The sequence below is a fragment of the Balaenoptera borealis genome (assembly GCF_965194805.1).
Source record: "Balaenoptera borealis genome assembly, chromosome: 14".
Lineage (NCBI taxonomy): Eukaryota > Metazoa > Chordata > Mammalia > Artiodactyla > Balaenopteridae > Balaenoptera > Balaenoptera borealis.
The window spans coordinates 83,051,121-83,075,792 of record NC_138875.1 but is presented as its reverse complement, the minus strand read 5'-3'; the positions used below and the strand labels follow the sequence as shown (position 1 = coordinate 83,075,792).

At 43.2% G+C, this 24,672-nt stretch overlaps 1 protein-coding gene and 1 pseudogene across 3 annotated transcripts in view; one reads left to right on the top strand and one right to left on the bottom strand.

Moving 5' to 3' along the window:
- PPTC7 (protein phosphatase targeting COQ7) overlaps positions 1–2,999 on the bottom strand; it is a 41,079-nt gene extending 38,080 nt beyond the window's left edge. Inside the window, exon 1 of one of the 2 annotated variants that reach the window (XM_082356006.1) lies at positions 400–2,999. In XM_082356006.1, coding sequence (XP_082212132.1) covers positions 400–625 — 226 coding nt within the window. In that variant the 5' untranslated portion in view covers positions 626–2,999. The remainder of the gene's footprint in view (positions 1–399) is intronic. The other variant, XM_082356005.1, reaches the window with a different exon arrangement.
- LOC309611473 (large ribosomal subunit protein P1 pseudogene) lies at positions 1,035–24,666 on the top strand (annotated as a pseudogene). Its single transcript, XR_014249744.1, has 3 exons — positions 1,035–1,162; positions 3,066–3,149; positions 20,350–24,666. The product of XR_014249744.1 is annotated as a large ribosomal subunit protein P1 pseudogene (transcript).
- Positions 24,667–24,672: the final 6 nt, after the last annotated feature.

Here is a 24,672-nt window from a genome sequence, read left to right as displayed (position 1 = left end):
GGAGAGAGGAGAGAGGGAGGGAGCCAGAGCGAGGTTCGGAGCCTGCAGGTGTCGCCGGGGGAGGGGACGAGATCGTCCGGGGCTGGCACTACCAAGTGACTAACAGTGCGGTTCCGGACTCAAACTGGTCACATTCTCAGGCTGTGTGACCTTGAGCGTGTGGCTCGCCCGCTCTGCGCCTCAATTCCCTCATCTCTAAAATGGGGGTTGTTCAAGCGGAAAACGCACCTTGGATCGCTTGGCAAGGCGCCTGGCACATAGTAAGCGCTCCGTACAAATGAGCTACTACTGGCTCTCGGGCTCCTCTTACCGCCCAGAGGAGCGAGGAAAGCCCCGAGCAGGGGAGTCCCCAGGAGGCGGATCCCGGGCTGGGAAGGGGGGACCTGGCCGGGCACTCACCGAGCACGTCTGCCGAGCGGTGCCGGGCTACGAAGCACGCATCGTCCCCGTAGCACGCGCCCTTCTTAAGGAGGCCCTTACGGAAGTCCTTGCCGAAGCCGCAGCCGGCCGTCACGAGCCCGTAGTCGCCGCCGCCGCCGCCGCCGCCGGCCCTGGGGTCGGTCTGCGAGAGGCCGCCGAGCACGGCGCGGGCCACCAGTCTCCCGTACGAGAGGACCGAGAACATCGCCGCCGCCGCCCCCCCGAGGAGGCGGGGGGCCTGGGGAGCAGAAGGACGCGGAGGCCCGGAGCCGGCTCTCTCCTCAGCCGCAGCCGCGCCGCCGCCGGGACGCTCCTCAAGGCGGCGCGCAGTCGCCGCCGCCCCTGTCCGACGCGCGGGGCCTCGCACACGCTCCGCCGCGCGCACTGAAGCCAGAGCGAGGTCAGAACCGGCGGCTCCTCCGCCTCAGCCCGACTGGGGTCCCGGCTGCAGCCACCGCTGCCGCCGCCATCTTCCACTCCGCTAGCGTGTTCCGGGCCTCGCCGGCAGCACCGCCCCCTTTGTGGCCACGCCTCTAGCCCCGCCCACGGCCCGCTGCTTAGGCCCAAGCCCCGCCTCCTAGGCTCGGTGCCCTACGCAGCCACAGAGGTCGAGCGTGCGCAGAGGATGTGGACACAATTTCTCTTGGGAGTTGTAGTCGCTTTTTTACTTCACTGCCTAGCTTCAAGGACTCAGGAGGATTCCCCAGACGCGGGACCTAAGTTAAAATACCGAGAATTACAGGTGGGCTGTTTTCTCCCCTGCTTTAACCATATCTTTTAAAAGCTATTGTTTTAAATAACGCCACTATTCCTTTAAAGAAAAACCTGGAAGAAAGTATCGGGTCATATATCATTATTCTGTAGTATATATATTAAGAAACTGAAGTACACTAATCTAGTGACACCTCCAGAACTTATATATTGGAAGGGTTTAGGGGAGGCAATCTGTTTGGAAAGAAGAGCCGTTTTGCATAATGTTTAGGAAAATTCGAGAAAATACTATATGTTCCTATTAGACGGTGGGGTGAGGGTGGAGGGTTAGTGACGGAGATTCAGGCACGGCCACTGCAGCCATGTCATACAGAAGTGTTTCAGACTTTCAGACGGTTCTGCCAAGTGGGGAATAAAAAATTCTAGGCCCCAGATTTCTTTGCCTCAAATCTTAATTTTCTTGAAGGTTCACCTAGCTAAGCAGGTCTTTTCCCCACCTCTGATTTGGGTGCTCAGAGAGGTCATGCAGTGCCAAAGACTTGCAAAGATGAGGGCCCTGCCTCTCTCCTCCCACAGCTGCCACCTCTTCTCATCAGAAGGACAACTCTTAGCAAGAAAGGCAGCTCCCCTACTTTTTTTTTTTTAAGCTCTCAGCCCACCCTTAACAAAGACATCACAGTAGCCTTCTCCAGATTTTGACTAACCAACCTTCTTCTGAAAATATTTAGGTTGAAAAATAACTAAATTTAATGGGGAGTTTGTAATGTAATGTGAAGATTAGCTCACCAAATGTGTGTAATATGTTTGTATGTGTATATGAATGTACATTCAAATTACATACCATGCTGGTGGGACTGTACATAATCTAGCCCCTGCATACCTCTCCACCGCATTTGGTCCTGTGCCTCCTTCACTAACTGGGCTCTAGCCATGCTCAAAGCTGCCTCAGGGCCTTTGCTTTTGCTCTTCCTTCCACCCACTACAATGTAATTCCATTACCTGAGGGTCCTTTCCTCTTTCTTACTGTATCCCCAGAACATATGGGCACACAGTAAACACTTTAGTAAATAAATGAAAGAATGAATGAATATTTCACTAGATCCTAAGCACCCCAAAGGCAAGGATCATTTGCCATTGTATTATTACAACTAACGGGCAGTTTGTAAATGTTGAATAAAAGAAGGGATAATTGAATAGGAAGCATAAATAATATAAAAATAGTATTTGTTGAATAAAGGAATGACTGAATGGATTCAGGAATAAAAGAAAACTGAGATTTGAGGCAAGTGATCTAATTTGGAATACTTTTTGGTTTTATTGAAACATAAATGTATATCACCGAGAAGCACTGGTCCTTTCTAGTTCACTTTTGACAGAACTGTAGTTCCTCTGGGGATTCCCATCTCATTCTATAAATGAATCTCTTTTATACCTTTTTAAATACATCTAAAGACCTGTAAACCATCCACTCAGAGCACATTCCGTTATCCCAGTTACTGTCATCGTTAAACACTTTTGTGATTTACAGTGTGCTAAGTACTCTATATGTTTCTGTCCTTAAGGGTTTTCATCAAAATTGGACTGAACAAACCACTTCACATAATGAGTGGCATTTTGTCAAAGGTGTAGACAAAAAAAAGTTCATTTACTGGTTAAAAGATATAGCGATCCTAGGAATGCAGTTACACCTTGCTATTTTTTATGGCCCACAAGAATTGGAGAGCGCCCAGAATGAGGGGGTGGAGCTTTGCCGAGCCTGTGCTTGGCATTTACGTCTGTGCCAGCTGTGCTAAAGGTTGTTCTTTTAAGCACACACCACTACCAAATCCCAGCCAGGATGTCAGGTAATTCTACCCCAAGGACAAACTTTTTAAAATAGCACGTCAACCCCTGTTCCTTGCCTCAATTAGACTGCTCCTACCTTTCATTTTCAGGGCATATATTACCTGATTTCCATGTCACTCACAAGAACCGGTTGGATGAGATGAGCAGCAACATAAGATGTGACTCTGACACTGGTAACCTCTGCTCTGTTGGGGTGACTGTTTTCACAGTTAAATGATACGAGTGCCTTGAGTTTCCTGCAAATGAGTTTTCTGCAAATGAGTTGCTCTTCGGAGCACAATGCGAACAGAATCCTTTCTCAAAGATCCTTTGCACCTTTTCGGAAAGGAGAGGAGACAGGGCCTCAGGTTCCTTTGAATCATTTATTCCAGAGCCAGTTCTAAAAAGTTTCACTATTGTGGGGAAGCCAGGAGAGGGTACTCTGAAAAGAAAAAAAACCCCATTTTCCCCTGCCCTCCCCCAGGAGCACAATTCACTTGTGACATTTTGCTAGACTTAAAAAGCCCTAAGAGTTTTCTTCCTTAACAGAGTTACATTCCTAGCACTTCAAGGATTCCTGGGAGGTCACTTGTCACTCTCAGAAGCGAGCAAGTGGTGAAAATACCATCTGTGTTCCCAGGGCACCTCTATGGCATTAGAAAAGAGCTTTGCACTGGACTCACCCCCAGCACCTAAAAAAAGAAAAAAAAAAGGCATGAATTCCCTAATGAGATTTTCTGCCACACTGGTACACTGATCTCGTCTGATTTCTTTCTGCTAACCTATTCAAAATAAGAAGTAATTAGTTTCTCATCCTTGGTACTATTGACATTTGGGGTCAGATAATTCTTTATTGTAGGGAGCTGTCCTACACATTGAAGGGGGTTTAGCAGCATCCCTGACTTGTACCTACTAGATGCCAATAGCACACCTCACCCCCTAGTTGGGACAACCAAAAATGTCTCCAGAGTCTCCAGATATTGCCAAATGCTCCTGGGCGGAGGTCGGGCAAAATCACCCCCAATTTAGAACCACTGGGTTATACCGATGCCTTGCAAGTGAACAAATATTTGGGGAGCACTTGTTAAGTCTGAGACTCTGGGCTAAGGATAAAAAACGTTGGTGCCTTCATGGCAGTCACAGTATTGACACAGAGGGTTAAAATTAAGTAAATTTAGAGAGAAAATAAACACCACTGGTTGAAATAAAGGAGTGTGAGGAGGAGAAAGAGGACCCATTAGGGTGGGAGAACACTCAGGGCACTTCACAGAGGGTGACATTTGTGAGAGGCCTACATGGACAGAGGTCTGAGGAGGGGGTATAACCATTCCAAGTGAAAGAAATGGAAACTCAGCGAATGCAGAATGATTGGAGAACAACAAGTAGTCCAGTGCAGCTCAACCTTAGGGTTTGAATGAGGAATAATGAGAAATGGAGCTAGGAAAATAGTTTAGGAACTATTTAGCCATAGAAAGGAATGAAGTGCTGATACATGCCTCAACATAGAGGAACCTTGAAAACATTATACTTTTTTTTTTTTAATATTTGTTTACTTATTTATTTGGCTGTGTCGGGTCTTAGTTGCGGCACACGGGATCTTTTAGTTGCAGCGTGTGAACTCTTAGTTGTGGCATACGGGATCTAGTTCCCTGACCAGGGATTGAACCCCGGCCCCCTGCATTAGGAGCATGGAGTCTTAGCCACTGGACCACCAGGGAAGTCCCGACAACATTATACTAAGTTAAAGAAACCAGTCCCCAAAGACCACACATTGTATGATGCTATTTATATGAAATGTCCAGAATAGGCAAACCCATAGAGACAGAAAGCAGATTAGTAATTGCCAGAGGCTGGGAGGAGGGAGAATGGGAAATGATTGCTAATGGGTTTGGGGTTCCTCTTTTGGGTAATGAAAATGTTCTGGAATTAGATAGTAGTAACGGTTGCATAATCTTATATATATACTAAAAAACAATGAACTGTACACTTTAAAAGAGTGAATGTTATGATATGTGAATACCTCAATTAAAAAAAAATAGGACCTACTGCAGAGGGCCTTATATGTTAAGCTGAAGGTACTTAATGCTGGAGACACCAAGGAGTCACCAAATGCTTTTAATATGCCAGTAATAATAATAAAATAATAAATAATATTATAATAAAATAATAAAACAAGAATAGTAATGAAAGTGAGAGCAATAGATACCATGGATTGAGCACTTCCTATGTGCATTACCTGCATGGTCTGCACTGACCACCTATTTAAACATGAAAACATCCAACAGTCCCGTCTGCATTTCACACAGGACTTATTTTGTTTATTGTTTGTTTCCTCCCTGACTAAAATGTACGTTCCATAGGAGCAGGGGATTTTGTGTATTTTATTCACTACTTTATCTCAAGGGTCCAGAACACTGCCTAGCATACAATAGGTACTGAATAAATAAGTAAGAAGTGAATGCTGTTGATTAAGAGAAGCTTAGAGGTCACATAGAACAAGCAACTTGTTTTACAGCTCAGGAAAGGGGGACAAATAACATGTTCCTCCCATAGGAATTTAATGGGTGGAGCTGGGCCAACTGGAGAGGTATCCAGGGGACTCTTGGTACCTGCCCTGCAAAGCCCCTTTGAAAGCATTAGCCACAAGCTGTTCTTTCCATTGAATTTACCTTGCTTTGCATTGTGTGTGATGGTCATGTTTCTCCCACCTAGTATCCATTCCCCTCATTCTCTGAAAATAGTATTTTGATTCCTTGGAGGAATAATCCATGTTGGTTCATGTGGTTTGGGTGGAACTAGATGGCAGGGAGACACATGACCCAGGTCTGACCAATCAGTGCACTACATTCTCTTGGTCACGATTGGTCCAGTAGGAAGGCGCATGACCCAAGCTAGTTGAGTGAAACTCCATTATGGGATTTTGCTGAAAGCATTAAGGAGAAATTCTCACAGGGTTTCTAAGCTGGTAGAATGAAAGCTTGGAGCTGCTGATGGCCATTTTTGCCACTGCTTGGGTATAGCTAGCCTGAGAATGAAGGGAATTCAGAGAGAAGCAGAGCCTAGAGATGGTAAGAAACAGAGGCTTCGTGATAACGATTAAACTCCTGAATCCAGCTTTGCCTGAAGAAAGATCAGTCCCTCTACTCATATTAATTCCCTGATTTGCTTAAGCCACTTTGAGTTTGGCTTGCAAGGAAGTGAATCCTGACAAACACATCATATGATCCTCATAGCATGACTACAATTACTGAATCAAGAATAAGTCACCAGGGGCTTCCCTGGTGGCACAGTGGTTAAGAACCCGCCTGCCAGTGCAGGGGACATGGGTTCGAGCCCTGGTCCAGGAAGATCCCACATGCCATGGAGCAACTAAGCCTGTGCGCCACAACTACTGAGCCTGTGCTCTAGAGCCCATGAGCCACAGCTACTGAGCCCACGTGCTATAACTACTGAAGCCCACATGCCTAGAGCCCATGCTCTGCAACGAGAAGCCACCACAATGAGAAGCCTGCGCACCACAACGAAGAGCAGCCCCCACTCGCCGCAACTAGAGAAAGCCCATGCACAGCAACAAAGACCCAATGCAACCAAAAATAAATTAATTAATTAAAAAAAAAAAAAAGAATAAGTCACCAAACCAAAGGCAACTTTTAGAAGGAAACGTATCCTCCGCCAGTTTACATAGAGGAGAGGGAACTGCCACTTCTCAGTAGAAAAACTGCTGAAGCAAAACTTCTGATCTCTTTCTTTACTACCTCCATGAGATGAGGATAGGGTCTGATTGGTGGATTCAGAAAAAGATGCCGATGTTACTGAACTGAACACGGGTCCACTTGCCTGATGCTCAGCAAAGCCAATCTACTGAAGCCAGGTTGTGGTAAAGAAAAGTACAGCATTTATTTGCAGGGCACCAAGCAAGGAGAACAGGCAGCTAGTGCTCAAAAGACTCAAACTCCCCAATGGCTTTCAGGCAAGGGTTTTCTGTTTTTTGTTTTTTCTCCCTATTTGTGGCTTATTTTTTTCACCTCTTAACATTGTGTCCTTTGATGAATCAAAGATTTTTTTTTTTTTTTTGGCTGCATTGGGTCTTCGTTGCTGCATGCAGGCTTTCTCTGTTTGTGGTGAGTGGGGGCTACTCTTCATTGTGGTGCACAGGCTTCTCATTGCAGTGGCTTCTCTTGTTGGGGAGCATGGGCTGTAGGCATGTGGGCTTAAGTAATAGCACGCAGGCTCAGTAGTTGTGGCTTGCAGGCTCTAGAGCACAGGCTCAGTAGTTGTGGCGCACAGGCTTAGTTGCTCTGCAGCATGTGGGATCTTCCTGGACCAGGGCTCGAACCCATGTCCCCTGCATTGGCAGGTGGATTCTTAACCACTGCACCACCAGGGAAGCCCCGAGGCAAGGGTTTTTAAAGGCAACATTGGGAGTGAGGGTTGCAGGGTGTATGATCAGCTCGTGAACGTTTTTCTGATTGGTTGGTTGTGAGGTAACAGGGTGATGTTTCGGGAATCTTCATCAGCCTTCTGGTTCCAACCAGTCTGGGGTCTTCGTGTTTGTGGTCAGCATGTTGTCACCATCCTCCACCTGGGGGGTAGGGTCTTAATTTCTGCAGAACAGTTCAAAGATATGTGTCAGACTGTTGCCTATATCCCTTTGGGAGGAACTAGGAATCCTGTGACTCTTCTGTTCTAGTCATTAACTGCTCCAGTCTGCTCTTTGAAACTCGGGGAAGGCCAAACAGGAAGTGGGATACACGGAGGGGCTTGTACCTGGGAAGGCCCTGCAGGGTCCTGCTCAGTTTCAGTCCCACCTTTTCTTTGATACTGCTCAATCCTGAGCAGAACAGGAGTGGGACAAGAAAGGGAATAAAGTGTTGGATAGAGAGGTTAATCATAAATGTGGCAGGGGAACTCAGTTTTAGGGGGACTGGGTTTCAATGAGCATGTTGCCCAGTCCTTTCTCTTTATTCTTTCTTGCCATGGTCTGTCCTTTGGATACTCGTTTCCTCCTCTGCCATGGGGAGCCTGTCCCTCTGGAGGAGGCCTGCAGTCTGACCAGGTAACTCAGTGTAATCCAGATGGGGATTGTGTGCACACAAAGCCATGTTCTCCAATCAGGCTCATCAATAAAGCTGATACTTGGAGCCCCAGCTGCCTGATTCATGCATCTACATCTCAGTGGGTTTAGAATTTGGAAGGGTCAAGAAGGGGGTAATTAATTATCACTCCATGAACCCCAAACATGTTAATTTTCTCTTCAGAAAACCTCAGAGATGGGCACGAAGGCTGACATTTGGGGGCTAAAATAACACATGGGATCAGGTTTCTGGTGTAGTCAGGGCTCGAGGCTGAAAGGTAATTGTGGGTCAAGTGGATTCTTGACCTGAGCAGTTTGTGACAGCTACAGTTGTTCGGTAAGATTTTAACTGGCAGGGGCCTGAGTACGAGGGCCTCTGGGGCAGGCCTTGACCTAACCCGTGAGAGTACAGCTTTGACCTCAGCAGGCAGCTGGGACAGGGATTACGTTATTGGGAAAAAAGCCTTTCTGTCCCAGGGAAGGCTTACCTTAAAGAGGACAAGGCTTTTTTTTTTTTTTCAAATTTTTATTTATTTGTTTATTTATCCATGGCTTGTGTTGGGTCTTCGTTTCTGTGCGAGGGCCCCCTCCAGTTGCGGCAAGCGGGGGCCACTCTTCATTGCAGTGCGCAGGCCTCTCACTATCGCGGCCTCTCTTGTTGCGGAGCACAGGCTCCAGACGCGCAGGCTCAGTAATTGTGGCTCACGGGGCCCAGCCGCTCCGCGGCACAAGGGATCCTCCCTGACCAGGGCCCGAACCCGTGTCCCCTGCACTGGCAGGCAGACCCTCAACCACTGCGCCACCAGGGAAGCCCGAGAGGGCAAAGCTTTAGCTTACAAACATTTAGGCTCTGATGGGTAGAAGATTTTTGCTTCCTGTATTACGTATTTCAGCAAAGCTTCAGGCTGGATTTTAAACAGCAAAGACAACTAAATTCTCGAGTCAACAGAGATCTTGTCTGTGAGATTGTAGCCTTTTTACAGCATGAACACAGGGAGTAGGTGGATGCTGCAAATCTGTTCTTCTGTAGGTCGTTCTGAGCTTCATTCAGGGTCATGAGCAGAACCTGTGAAGGGGCTGATCTCTTGACTCCATTTGGCTTGTCACATGCTGGTAAGGTTCACCCCACTACTGGTATCGAGGATTGCTCTGATTTGTTAATTGCATAAGCCTTGATCATGACTTTGGATCTGGGGAGCCAAGACCCTGAGTTTACCTGCAGAATGGGGGCATATTTTGTTAGTGAAAACAAATGAATAGAACAGGACCCTTATATAGGAGATATGCTTCTGGGGTTGAGGTAGAGAAAGCTAATGAAAATCCAAAAGCTAAGAAGGCAGTTAATGAAGCTTATGCCTAAAAGACTTTGTCTCTGGGAAACAGGTTTGCTCAGGCAATCAAGGAAGAACTAGGTTGTTTTTAAAAATATGATTCTGTCATGCATATTTGAAAGTTGCTGAGAGGGGATCTAAAAAGTCTTCATCACAAGAAAAAACATTTTTTTTTTGTAACCATGTATGGTGATGGATGTTAACTAGACTTACTGTAGTGATCATTTTGCAGTATATACAAATATCAAATTATTTTTAAACTAGTATAATGTTATATGTCACATATACCTCAAATATAGCAATTTTTAAAAAAAAGCTTCTGTCGTGCTACCAGAACAGAACCAGTGGAAGAGTGAAAGGCAAATAAAAGAAGACCGACTGACTAAACTGGAGGAAGGCAGGGATTTTTTTTTTTTAATTTACAGTATTTTTAATCATGCTAAAGAGAAACAGACACATAGATCTGGAAGTGAGACTGGCAGAGGTAACAGCAGATTTCTGTCTTCTCCCATCTGTTGCCCCCTGTGGGGCATGAATCCTTGGTTCCGGGAGGAGAATGGGGGGATGTTTGCACTCCTTAAACTGCTCGTTTTTGCTTGGAATTTTCTTTCAATGCTGGTATAATTGACTTCACCCAGGTTTTCTGTGCCCTGTGGGATGCTTTTCCTCTGTGGTCTCAAAAGTCTTTGCTTCCAGCTTGCTCCCATCTTCACAATGATTACTCTCCTCAGAAGGGCAGAGATTTTTTAAAGCTAAAACTGTGATCTTAGTAGACAGACCAGACAGATATGAAAGGGAAATGAGTTTGGTTTTTTTAAAATTATACTTAAAAAAATTTTTTTCTTTCCCTTTGGCCACTCCCCGAGGCTTGCGGGATCTTAGTTCCCCAACCAGGGATCAAACCCGGCCCCAGAAGTGGAAGCGTGGCGTCCTAACCACTGGACTGCCAGGGAATTCCCTGGAAATGAGTTTTTGAAGGCTCAGCTAGGTAGATATTAAGAGGGCGAATAGACTCATGCCTATGTGGAAACTTGAGAGGAAATGGAGGTAAAATTACAGATTTGTGGGAAGAAATTATTTTTAAAATGGTGGGAGGACATTGGTAATCCCTCTGGGGGAAAAAGAAATTAAATTGGATCCCTAACTCACAACATATACAAGAGTAAATTCCAGAGGTCAAAAGCAAAAGCAGGGGCTTCCCTGGTGGTGCAGTGGTTAAGAACCTGCCTGCCAATGCAGGGGACATGGGTTCAAGCCCTGGTCCGGGAAGATCCCACATGCCACGGGGCAACTAAGCCTGTGAGCCACAACTACTGATCCTGTGTTCTAGAGCCCGTGAGCCACAACTACTGAAGCCCACGTGCCTAGAGCCCATGCCCTGCAACAAGAGAAGCCACCGCAATGAGAAGCCCGTGCACCACCACAATGAAGAGTAGCCCGCGCTCGCTGCAAGTGGAGAAAGCCCGCATGCAGCAACGAAGACCCAAGCAGCCAAAAACAAAAAGAAAGGACTTGAATAGACATTTCTCCAAAGAAGGTAAACAAATGGCCAATAAGCATAGGAAAAGATGCTTAACATCACTAATTGTCAGGGAAATGCAAATCAAAATCACAAAGAGATACCCCCTCACACACATTAAGACGGTTACTATTTAAAAAACACAAAACCCAGATAATAACGAAATGTTATCAAGGTTGTAGGAAAAATGGAGCTCTTGTGCACTGTTGGTGGAGCTCTTGTGTACTGTTGGTGGGAATGTAAAATGGTGCAGACTCTGTTCCTCAGAAATGAAACAGAATTACCATATGATACAGCAATTCCACTTTTGGGTATATACCTGAAAGAATTGAAAGCTGGGACTCAAGCAGATTTTTTTTTTTGGCTGCGTTGGGTCTTCGTTGCTGCACCCTGGCTTTCTCTAGTTGCAGTGAGCGGGGGGCTACTCTTCGTTGCGGTGCACGGGCTTCTCATTGCGGTGGCTTCTCTTGTTGCGGAGCACAGGCTCTAGGTGCGCGGGCTTCAATAGTTGTGGCTCGTGGGCTCTAGAGCGCAGGCTCAGTAGTTGTGGCGCACGGGCTTAGTTGCTCCGCGGCATGTGGGATCTTCCCGGGTCAGGGCTTGAACCTGTGTCCCCTGCGTTGGCAGGCAGATTCTTAACCACTGCGCCACCAGGGAAGTCCCTCAAGCAGATATTTGTATACCCATGCTCCTAACAGCATAATTCACAATAGTCAAAAGGTGGAAGCAACCCAAGTGTCCATTGATGGGTGAACTGATAAACAAAATGTGATATATACATACGATGGAATATTATTCTTTCTTAAGAAGGAAGGAAATCCTGATACATGTTACAACATGGATGAATTTTGAGGGCATTATGGTAAGTGAAATAAGCCAGACACAAAAAAGACAAACACTATATGATTCTGCTTTTATGAGGTAGATAGAGGAATCAAATTCATAGAGACAGAAAGTAGAATGGTGATTGCCAGGAGCTGGAGGGCAGAGAGAATAGGGAGTTATTGTTTAATGTGTACAGAGTTTCAGTTTTGCAAGATGAAAACAGTTCTGGAGATGGATGGTTGTGATGATTGCAGAACAATGTGAATGTACCTAGTGCCACTGAACCATACATTTTAAAATGCTGTCTTATTTCTCCAAAGAAGATATACAGATTGCCAACAAACACATGAAAGGATGCTCAACATCACTAATCATTAGAGAAATGCAAATCAAAACTACAATGAGGTATCACCTCACACTGGTCAGAATGGCCATCATCAAAATATCTACAAACAATAAATGCTAGAGAGGGTGTGGAGAAAAGGGAACCCTCTTGCACTGTTGGTGGGAATGTAAATTGATACAGCCACTATGGAGAACAGTATGGAAGTTCTTTAAAAAACTAAAAATAGAACTGCCATGTGACCCAGCGATCCCACTACTGGGCATATACCCTGAGAAAACCATAATTCAAAAAGAGTCATGTACCCCAATGTTCATTGCAGCTCTATGTACAATAGCCAGGACATGGAAGCAACCTAAGTGTCCATCGACAGATGAATGGATAAAGAAGATGTGGCACATATATACAATGGAATATTACTCAGCCATAAAAAGAAACGAAATTGAGTTATTTGTAGTGAGGTGGATGGACCTAGAGTCTGTCATACAGAGTGAAGTAAGTCAGAAAGAGAATAACAAATACCGTATGCTAACACATAATATGGAATCTAAAAAAAAAAAAAAAATGGTTTTGAAGAACCTAGGAGCTGGACAGGAATAAAGATGCAGACGTAGAGAATGGACTTGAGGACATGGGGAGTGGGGGAAGGGTAAGCTGTGACGAAGTGAGAGAATGGCATGGACATATATACACTACCAAATGTAAAATAGATAGCTAGTGGGAAGCAGCCTCATAGCACAGGGAGGTCAGCTCGGTGCTTTGTGACCATCTAGAGGGGTGGGATAAGGAGGGTGGGAGGGAGACGCAAGAGGGAGGAGATATGGGGATATATGTATATGTATAGCTGATTCACTTTGTCATAAAGCAGAAACTAACCATTGTAAAGCAATTATACTCCAATAAAGATGTTAAAAAAAATGCTGTCTTAAATTTTATGTCATGCATGTTTTACCATAGTTAACATTTTTTAAAAGGTTAGCGCTTCTGCATAACAAAAGTCACCATTAAAAAAATACTTAAATAAAAACAATAAGCCACAGCCTGAGAGAAGGTATTTGTGATGCATAAAACCAAGAAAAGATTAGTATCCAGAGTACATCAAGAATTCCTTCACATTAGTAAAGAAAAAGAAATAACTCAATAGAAAAGTAGAAAAATATAAAAAATGCCCAACAGTATGTTAAATTAATTAAACAAGGAGGCCATTAGATTGAGGTGGTTCTAATGCCTTAGCAGCCTGCATAAGCCAGCCAAAAAGTAAATGCCTCAAGGTTAAGAAATCAAAACCTAAAGACAACCAATCACAAACAGCCAACTAGTCTTTCCCAAATAAGGCAACCGCTTAAGCTACAGCCAATCAAATAATTTCCTTGCTTTGTTTCTGCATCTTCTCAGTAAAAGTCTTGCCCCTAGCTCCTGTCAGAGAAGCACTCCCAACCACTTCCGGTTTGGCATTGCCCGATTCAAATTGATTTTTGCTCAAATAAACTCTTAAAATTTTTTTCTTTTTAAAAATTGGAGTATAGTTAATTTACAATATTGTGTTAGTTTTATTAAAATTTTTGATTTGCCTCAGTTTATCTTTTAACGAGGCATTTCAGAAGAGAAAACCCAATAGACATATGAAGAGAGACCCAATTTCATTAGTAATCAGGGAAATGACTGGAGTGGGGAGGCTAAATTACGGTGGGCAGAGAAAGCGTCTCTGAATAGGTGTCATTTGAACTGAGATCTAAGTGAAAATTTGAGCAAAACAGCCAGCCATACAGAGTTCTGGAGGGGGACTTCCCTGGCGGTCCAGCAGTGAAGACTCTGAACTTACAATGCAGGGGGCCCGGGTTTGATCCCTGGTGGGGGAACTACATCCCACATGCCACAACTAAGAGCCTGCATGCCGCAACTAAAGAATCCTGCATGCTGCAAGGAAGATCCTGCACGCGGCAACAAAGATGCCGTGTGCCGCACCTAAGACCTGGTGTGGCCAAATAAATAAAATAAATAAAAAAATAAAGTTCTGGAGGAAGGGCATTCCAGGCAGAGGGAAGAGCAAATGCAAATGTCCTGGGCTGGAATAAGTTTGGCGATGTCTCAGTCAGCCCAGGCTGCCATAACAAAATACCACAGACTTGATAGCTTAAAGAACAGAAATTTTTTTCTCATGGTTCTGGAAGCTGGAAGTCTGAGAACAGGGTGCCAGCATACTTGGGTTCTGATGAGAGCTCTCTTCCTGGCTTGCAGTTGGCCACCTTCTCATAGTGTCTTCACGTGGCTTCCTCTTCTTATAAGGCCACAGTCCTATTGGATTAGAGCCCCATCCTTATGACTTCATTTAATTTCAGTTACTTCCCCAAAGCCTTATTACTAATTTCAGTCACACTGGGGGTTAGGGCTTCAACATATGAATTTTGAGGGACACAAACATTCAGTCCATAACACCTCAGTGTGGGGCTTGCTTTAAAAAGTCAATTTGAGGGAATTCCCTGGTGGTCCAGTGGTTAGGACTGCGTGCTTCCATTGCAGTGGGCACAGGTTTGATCCCTGGTCGGGGAACTAAGATCCCACAAGCCTTGTGGCTAAAAAAAAAAAAAAAAAAAAGTCAATTTGAGGAGGCAAGGACTTCAGTACTGAATGTGGAAGTGAAAACCTACAGATCAACTCCGAGACTGGATAAGATAGAAATGACTCCTCCCACAGTCCATTTTTGGAAGTATAAAGAAGTAAAGCTTATGCAGGCTGAGGGGAAGGGAATTTGGGGGGAAGTTATATTGGCTTTTAATTCCTTGCCAAAGGCACAAAAACTCTGTTCCCCTTCACAGGGGGTTTCCCTCCTCTGTCCTCTGAGTTTGACAACGGAATGAGATGCAGTTCCTAAGTTCCTTCTTTCTTTACTACCCTCCATGGTAACACAGGGCTCTTAGTTAATAGGTTTTACTGCTAATTACCAGGGAACAACAAAAGTATAACAAACAACAACGTCTAAACATGACTCATTCAAATAGAGAATAATCACATGTCAAAAATTTCTTCACCTTGTTAAAAGAGGAAACAGTAAGATGGTGAAGCTGGTTCAGAGAGCATTTTGAGGAAGTAGATATTTGAGGAGGGGGTCTTAGATACTAAACTGGTTAATCTCTGCAGGGTAATAAAGAATGATAAGCTTTGGGATTCTTTTTTATACTGGAAAGGAATACTTTGGAACTCAAACCAGACAAAAATCTGAGCCTTTAATAAATAGTAAATAGCTAAGCAAACAAAGATACAGTCCTTGGCCTACATATATGGCCAGTGGGCCAAATCTGGCTCTGCTGCTTGCATTTATAATAAAGTTTTATTGGACCACAGACACATCCATTTGTTTACATACTGTGTAAGGCTGCTTTTGCTCTAAACAACAGAGTACTATGATGACAGAGTTGAGTAGTTGACAGAGAGGAGATAGCCCAAAAGCCTAAAATATATACTATCTTGGATCCTTACAGAAAAAGTTTGCCAACCCCTGCTAGAGAATTAATCCTTGGGTGGGCTTGTTAATCAACGTCCTAGATGACATGGCAAGAGCTACACTGCCCTCTCTTGGTCTTATTTGCAAATTTTGGCTAATTTTTCTTAAAAAGGAGACGTTTGGCTTAAAAGTTGAGGGACATTTGGAGAGTTGTCATCTCTGGCCTATAATTCATAAATCCTCCCGTCCACCCACTTCAACACCCCAACACCCGCTTTGTGCATGTGACTGTCTCAATGCACCTCCTTTTAAGGGCAAGGAGGCCTGAAAAATAATTGGTGTTAAGTAATGTCCTTTACAACGTCATTTTGCTCAACAGGGCATTCTGTCTTGGAATTAGGACTCCAGTTAGGGCTTGTGCCTCATAGTAATAGTACATTCAGATGGAAGGGTTTCTTGGGATGTTCTCTGAGCTTCTTTGAATTAAGTTCTACAGCTGTTGCAAACTGCAAGTTTTGAGAAGGCAGCAATAGTGTGTGCTTGACCACTGCCTGCTTCCCTGGTTCCTGGCACATAGTAGGTGCTCAGTAAAATATTTGTTGATTGAATGATAGATGCAATGAAAGACTAAAGACAGAGGGTATGTTTTCCCCTCATGGTCAGCCCTGTGTGAGGAACAAAGTTTTGGTGACAAAGTCTGCCACCTTCAGGAAGAAAAGTGAAGCTGCAAGATTCAGAACTGCTAGGCCCTGAGGAAAACACAGTCAACTGCAACGCAAGATTACCAGAGAATCAGTTTTTTCTCCTTTAGCTTAAGACAGAATTAATCAACATCATTTTGCCCTTTCCAATCAAGGAAACCTGCTCCCTTTCTTTAATAACATTTAAAGCCTTTGGAGTGCTTAATAAGTGCCCAGCACCATCCCATGCGCACACAATTTTGCGGTAGGTACCACTAGTCATCTCCATTTTATAAATGAGGAATTTGAGCAGAGAAAGCATGACCGAGTTACACTAGCTAGAAGGGGGCAAAACTAGGAGTTTGAACCCAAACATCGTGGCTTCAGAATGTGTGCGTTTAATCATTTCACTATACTACATCACTATGCCTGATATGGAAAATGTTTATAGGAAACATAGAACCATGGCAAATGGAACCCATGCAGATATCTCTGCTCTCTCCTGAACACTACTAAAATGATAGAAAAGGGATCCAAAAGGTCTAAACCCACAGAGAACAGGAGAGAAGATGACTGCTCATGAGAGATGTCGAATCCTTTTCAGAAGATAGAAAGTAGATGGATGATTTAGCTGAGTGGAGAAACCGTAGGAAGGGGATGCCAGTGAGGAGTAAGCCTGGGCCCTTGGCAGTGAAAGCACAGCGTCCTAACCACTGGACAGCCAGGGAATTCCCCTGAAAACAGATCATTAATTGTACATATATACTAGGAGCTGTTAACCCCAGATTCCCTCCTGTGACCCCTTACCCCAATCCCTGCAAAGATTATTCTTTGGAGAACTTGAAACATGACGGCTCTAGGTTCAGAGATCGCAGTCAGAGAAAAGTATGGAGGTGAGGCAACATGCTAAAGACAGGTTAAATGAAAGCGTGCAGCTAAAAAAAAATTGGACCTTTTTTTTTTAATAATCATGTGTTTGGTGGTAGTATTGGTATTGCTATTCTGAGACTTAGCATTATGCTAAGTGTATTTTAGGACAAAGCAAATAATAAATTATGTTGGAGTTTTTGAGAACCAAGCTTTATGGTGTGGAAGAAAGGAAATACATATGTATGGTCAATATGGTTAAGTAAAACCCCTCTAGTCTTAATTTTAATTGGAAACATCAGTATGATGGACTTTGTCAGAGAGGTTAAATAACTTGCTCAAGGTCACCCAGCTAATAAGGGATGGAACAAGAGTAACTCAGCCTGGTCTTGCTCCAAAATTTGTGAGGGCCTCCTGGAGGAGGTGAAATTTGAAGGATAAGTAGGATCAATAATGGACTTCTCTCGATCTATAGAAGATGTGCTTACCAAGACCCAGGAATCCTGGGCTGACCTGGTAAGAGTTTGTTTCTGAAATGTCAAAACTCAAGGCCAGCTTCCAAGTCATGGTGACCAGATGACCAACAGAAGTTACCTGGGTCTCCCCCTGTGCCATCCCTTTAAAAAATTTCAAGAACGGTGAGATGTATTTTCACGAAGTCCTCAAAGTAAACACTTCTTACAGTACACCCATAGAAGACTACACAATTTGTTTGAGTCTAATTTTTTTTTAGACTTGAAAAATGTTCACAAGATTTAAAATTTGCTTTCATGTCTAGTTTGGCAGTAGATGTTGGGCAAGGCTGGCAGGAGGAAAGGATTTGTGCCCTATTTTCCAAATGCTCCCCCTAATGGAACATAGGGATGATGTGATTAAGAGAGGGAACATATGTTTTTTAATTTGTTTTATTGTTGTGGTTATTTAATTTAAAAATTAGTTATTGGGAGTTCCCTGGCCGTCCCGTGGTTAGGACTCGGCGCTTTCACTTCTGTGGCCCTGGGTTCAATCCCTGGTCGGGGACCTAAGATCCTGCAAGCAAGGAGGCATGGCCAAAACAGAAAATTAGTTATTAAGTGAAAAGTAACACATGCAAAATAGATTGAAGATCGATTCTCCTTCCTTCCTCCTCCCCAGAAACTGTTACATCTACCAGCTTCTTATGTCTTGCAGAGAACACTTTAAGAGGAAACTTTTAGGCTGATTCATGTTAGAAGGCGACAGAAGTTAAAATATGACTGATCTTTTATTAGCCCACTATAGTAAGCATGGGTTACTTTTATTATCCCACTATAGTAAGCCCTCTGAGGGAGAAACTACAGCTAGATTTAGATTGGACGGACTTTCATTATTTGTCTTAAGGAATGCACAAATGATCCCTATTAAAAAGAGGTACCAATTTAAGTCTTTGTCCAAACAGACCTAGTTAAACTTCATCTTTTCTTATCAGGCCATCTTTTTTTTCCCCCCTAATAAATGGACAATAATGTAGAGATGGGGATTCTGGGGGTTTGGATTTAGGGTTAATTCCATCCAGATTTTTCATAACTATGACTATAATAATTCTGATGTTTCCAGGACATTCTAATTTTTAAATTGTCTTCCTAACTCCATGCATGCTTGTCAGACCATGGATTCTGATTTGGGGCATGGAGAACACGCTTTAACAGTGTGAGGTTGGTGCTTTTGACATAGGCTTACGCAGTCTTGTATTTGCTTTTCTTTGGTCTCCACGTTCTTTCCAACAAATTTGGGTTAACAAAAGGTAAAAGCTTTAAACAAGCTGTAGCAGAAATGCCTGACCCCATGGCCAGGCAAAATGAAGCAGGTTCAGGCCTCAAGAAGAACTCACTCACAGGCTGCCAGTAAGGGGTGGATGAAAACGGAGCTACCTGCAGATCCTGAGAACAAAATGATGAAAACATGTTTACAACACGGAAACAGAAATTGAAGTGGGGGAGGAGAGAGCAGTGCCCCTCAGTGGTACCAAGAGGTCAGCTCACTTCCATTTTTTGAGGCTCTTTGTTTACAGAAAAATGAAGAATTAAGTTCTTCATTTAATATTTAACAAATTCTTTTAACAAATTCATTTTAACCCCAAGGTTAAAATGCCATGTAAATGTACCATTACAAGATGATTGGATTTATTAAAAGCCAACTAATAAAACTGCAGTGAGATACCACCACACAATTATTAGAATAGCTAAAAATGAGATAGAAAACAAAACTGACCATACCAAGTTTTCAGGAGCATAAGGAGCAACTGAAGTCTCATATATTGTTGGTGGGCGTGCAGAAGGTACGTCACTTTGGGAAAAGGTTGGGAAGTTTCTTATAAAATTCAACATCCACTCACTATACAACCCAGAAATCTCATTCCTAGGTGTGCACCCAAGAGAAATGAAAATCACACAAAATCTGTATGTGAATGTTTATAGTGGCTTTATTTGTAATTGCCAAAAACTGGAAAAACTTAAATTCCTTCAACTTGTGAATGAATGAAGAAATTGTGGTATATCCATTATGGAATACTTGTCAGCAATAGAAAGGAGTGGATTGAAAGAAACTCTTGCATATATGGCCAAGTTGTTTTCTAACAGTGGTGCTAGGACTATATAAGGGGGAAAGGACAGTCTCTTCAACAAATGGTGTTGGGAAAACTGGATATCCACATGCAAAAGAATGAAATTAGACCCTTACCTTATGCCAAATACAAATATTAACTCAAAATAGATTGAAACTATTAAATTCCTAGCAGAAAACATAGGAGAAAAGTTTCAGGACATTGGATTTGGCAATGATTTCTTGGATATAACACCAAAAGCACAGGCAACAGTGGGACTACATCAAACTTAAAAACTTCTGTGTGTCAAAAGAAACAATCAACAGAGTGAAAAGGCAACCTATGGAATGGGAGAAAAATAATTGCAAATCACATATCTGATGAGGGGTTAATATCTAGAATATATAAGGAACTTCTACATCTCAAAAACAATAACAAAAACCCAATTAAAAATTGGGCAAAAAACCTGACTAGACATTTCTCCAACGAAGATATACAAATCTCCAATAGGCACAGGAAAAGATGCTTGATATTACTAATTATTAGAAAAATGCAAATCAAACCTACAATGAAACATCACCCCACACTCCTCTGGATGTATGTTCTAGAGATCTGTTGCACAACAATGTGAAAACACTTAACACTGCTGAACTGTACACTTAAAAATGATTAAGATGGTGTTTAATGGTATGTGGGGGTTTTTTACAATAATAATAATAATAAAAGTAATAAAAGAAACACCCCTTTCCTCAGCTGCCGCTAAGGTGCTCGGTCCTTCCGAGGAAGCTAAGGTCGCGTTGGGGTGAGGCCCTCACTTCATCCGGTGACGAGCCCCCGCCTAGCACTGGCCCGTACCATGGCCTCTGTCTCAGGGCTCACCTGCATCTACTCGGCCCTCATCCTGCACGACAATGAGGTGATGGTCACCCAGGATAAGATCAATGCCCTCATTAAAGCATTGGTGTAAAGGTTGAACCTTTCTGGCCAGGCTTGTTTGCAAAGTCTTTGGCCAATGTCAACATTGGGAGCCTCATCTGCAACGTGGGGGCTGGTGGACCTGCCCCAGCAGCTGGTGCTGTCCCAGCAGGAGGTCCTGCCCCCTCCACCACTGTTGCCGCAGCTGAGGAGAAGAAAGTAGAAGCAAAGAAAGAAGAATCTGAAGAGTCCGATGATGACATGGGCTTTGGTCTTTTTGACTAAACATCTTTAGTAACACGGTCAATAAAAAGCTGAGCTCTTAAAAATAAATAATAATAATAAAAGAAACAGACTGTTGATACATGCGGTGTGGATAAATCTCAAAGGCATTAGGTTAAGTGAAAGAAGCCAGGCTCAAAAGGCTACATACTGTATGATTCCATCCATGTGACATTCTGGAAAAGGGAAAACCACAGGGACAGAAAATAAGTAGGTCAATGTCTTACAGGGCTGGGACAGTAGGAGGGGCTGACTATAAAGGAGCATGAAGGAACTTTTCTGGGTGGTAAAATTGTTCTATATCTTGATTATGGTTGTGGTTACATGACTGTATGTGTTAGTTAAAATCATAAAACTGTATACCAAAAAAACTGTACATTGGTGCATGAGAAAACCTGTATATAAAAAACTGTACACAAAAATTTATACTGTATATAAATTATCCCTCAATAAAACTGACTAAAAAGAAATGTGGAGTAAATGTGGAAAAATGTTAAATTTTAATGATCTCAGTGCAGTGTACAGTGGTCTTTTTTGTACCTTTTATTGTGATTGAAATGTTTCAGTCTGAAAATAATTTTTAAAGTTATTCTTTTTTTAAGTATTTTTTTAAAAATTTATATTATTTTTGTCTGCGTTGGGCCTCTGTGCTGCACGCAGGTTTTCTCTAGTTGCGGCAAACGGAGGCTACTCTTCATTGCAGTGCACGGGCTTCTCATTGTGGTGGCTTCTCTTGTTGCTGAGCATGGGCTCTAGGCGCCCGGGCTTCAGTAGTTGTGGCACGCGGGCTCTGTAGTTGTGGCTCGCGGGCTCTAGAGCACAGGCTCAGTAGTTGTGGTGCATGGGTTTGGTTGCTCCGTGGCATGTGGGATCTTCCTGGACCAGGGATCGAACCCATGTCCCCTGCATTGGCAGGCGGATTCTCAACCACTGAGCCACCAGGGAAGCCCTTTAAAGTTATTCTTAAGAAGCCAATTAGTTGGGACTTCCCTGGTGGCACAGTGGTTAAGAATCCGCCTGCCAATGCAGGGGACATGGGTTCGAGCCCTGGTCCAGGAAGATCCCACATGCCGCGGAGCAACCAAACCCATGCACCACAACTACTGAGCCTGTGCTCTAGAGCCCGCGAGCCACAACTACAGAGCCCGCGTGCCACAACTACTGAAGCCCGCACGCTTAGAGCCAGTGCCCTGCAACAAGGGAAGCCACTGCAATGAGAAGCCCGCGCACCACCGCAATGAAGAGTAGCCCCCGCTCACCACAACTAGAGAAAGCCCGCATGCGGCAACGAAGACCCTAATGCAGCCAAAAATAAAAGTAAATAAGTACATAAATTAATTAATTAAAAAAAAGCTGATTAGTTTATTCAAACTTCAGTATGGTCCAATAATAGGATGCAAGTTTAAAGTTGTCTGGTAAACAAAGATTTGTTTCATTCCTGTCAATGTATGTCTGTGACTGTATTTATTACTTCATTTTCAGAAAAGGTCAAACTTGTAAATTTGAGACCTTTCAAGAATGTGAAGTCTGCTCAAATAGCCCTTCTGCCCCCATAATGTTTCAGAAAACATTTGAAGAACAAGAATAGTATCTGGTGGTTGACTAGGCATGTGGGAAATGCAAGGAGGAGAGAAGCTGGGGATTATTTTCTTCTGGGTGTTGATTTAGAAATGAATTACTGGACGGTTCACTTCAGTCAAAACAATAGAGTCAGTCCTTTGTCCTCACACAGGCTTGATCTCCTGTCATTCGAAGAAATCCCTTTATAAAGCCTAATGATTCTGCCTCCCTATGTGTAAAATATTTGGCTCGGATGAATAAAGATGGGTGTATATACTTAATCATAGGCAAAACTGCATACTTAATTTTAGACAGATTAGAAGCCACGACTTTAGCAATAATAATAACAACAATAATAGTCAACTCACCCCAAACCACACCAAAGACCAAGACAGAGGGGTTATCACTGCCATATGAAGTCAGACTCAGCTATGTTTCCACCCAGCTACTCCTGTCTTTGGTTTTTCAGGCTCCTCACATGCGGCAGCTTCCAAGTGCAGAATTCCAAAAAGCTGAAATTGTCTTGATTCCTCCCAACGTTGGCACAGGCTATAAGGAATTGAGAATGCCAATAATCCTAGAGAAACAGATGGACATTTTAGATCACAAACATTTACGCACAACGCAAATGCTGCAGTTTTGGACAAAATATGGAAATAGATCTTGGCCCTTCTTTGTGTCCTTCCATCTTAATGAGGGAACCTGCCAAGGCCAGGGGACAAGGAAGGGACAAAGGATCCTTTGGGTTGAAAGATGAAAAAAAACCTGGCAGAAAGGAGTCAGCTGTGAAATGAAAAGTTTCAGTGTTCCCAAGGTTTGCAAAATGGATCTGAGCTGATGCAGCCGTCATCTTGACTGTGTAAAATGTCATAAAATTACTTTTAGGCCACCTACGGGGTGTTTGAGATTGAACCAAAAGGGGTGGTGAGATTATTTCCCAAACCATAAACTCAAAAATGTTAGAACTGACGGTCACTTTATCAAAATTTAATCCAAGAGCCTAAAATTTCAAAACAGAAAATAGGACAACATGATTGACACATATTAAGGTATAGAAAAGAAAGTAGAGGCCTGGAAGTAAAGAGTAGATTGAAAAACAAGTCATCCTGGATTTAGAAGTTATGAGATGAAGGTTTGGAAAATAATAATTTTTTTTTTTTAAAGGAAAGCATTACATACAAGCGTTATTAAAAGTGGTCCAGAATTTCAGGTGGATGTTAAAACAATCCTTTGTAGAAAAGAATTGGAAATATCTGTATTACACATTTGATCCAATTATATTTTATACACTTTCTCTGGAATGCCATAGGAAGGTGCTAAAGATGTCATTTTGATGATTTAGCTTTGCTGTATAAATTTAATAAACTAGGTATATATACTGTTTTGGCATTCTTCTTTTTTTAAATTTTAATTTTAATTAATTTATTTATTTAGTTTTGGCTGTGCCATGGCTTGTGGGATCTTAGTTCCCCAACCAGGGATGGAACCCAGGCCCCCAGCAGTGAAAGCACCGAGTCCTAACCACTGGACCGACAGGGAATTCCCTTGGCATTCTTCTGAATTGGAAAAATGTGTTTCTTGAATAATTACCATGATATGTTTAAGTATTTTCACATTCACTTCTGAATTGTAAGGAGATTAAGTATCAAAGATATAGCCAGCATACCTGGGCTGGAATACTTCTATAAATATGGCAGCTTAGAAATGAGGGGCTTCCCTGAGTCTTGTGCTTCAATTCATTTTGTAGAGTTACAGTAGATTTGCTTTGTTTTTTCCTTTTAACACCTATAAATCATTCTACTTAATTTTTGTCAATTTTTTTTGTCTGTAGAAAAAGTTATTAAGTTTTCATCTGTCCCCCTTATCACAACACAGTGAACAGAAGTTATCTGGCGACTTCCTGGGATACAAGCCCTAGAGGTAGATACTATACCTGTCATACAGATGAGAAAACCGAGGCTCAGCGAGCCTAAGTGGGCTAAAACAAAAACGGCAAAGAAAGTGTCAACAGGTGTGAGACAGAAAATTCAAGGATAGTGATGTGATCTCTGCTCCTTCAAAAAGCCCTATTTAGTAGCTTTAGGAGAGTGGGTCCCAAAATTTCTGTCCCCCCGCACTGGTTGCGTTAGGACATTTGTTAAAAATATTGATCCCTGGACCCTGCCCTAGGCTTATTGATTCAGAATCCCCTGAGGCGGAACCTGGAAATCCGCATTTTTAAAACAAGTACCGCAGTCCGCTTGGAAACTACATGCGGGATTCACAAGCCCCAGGTGTCCACTGGCTTCACACTGCCCCAGGTCCGCGTCCCACAGTCCC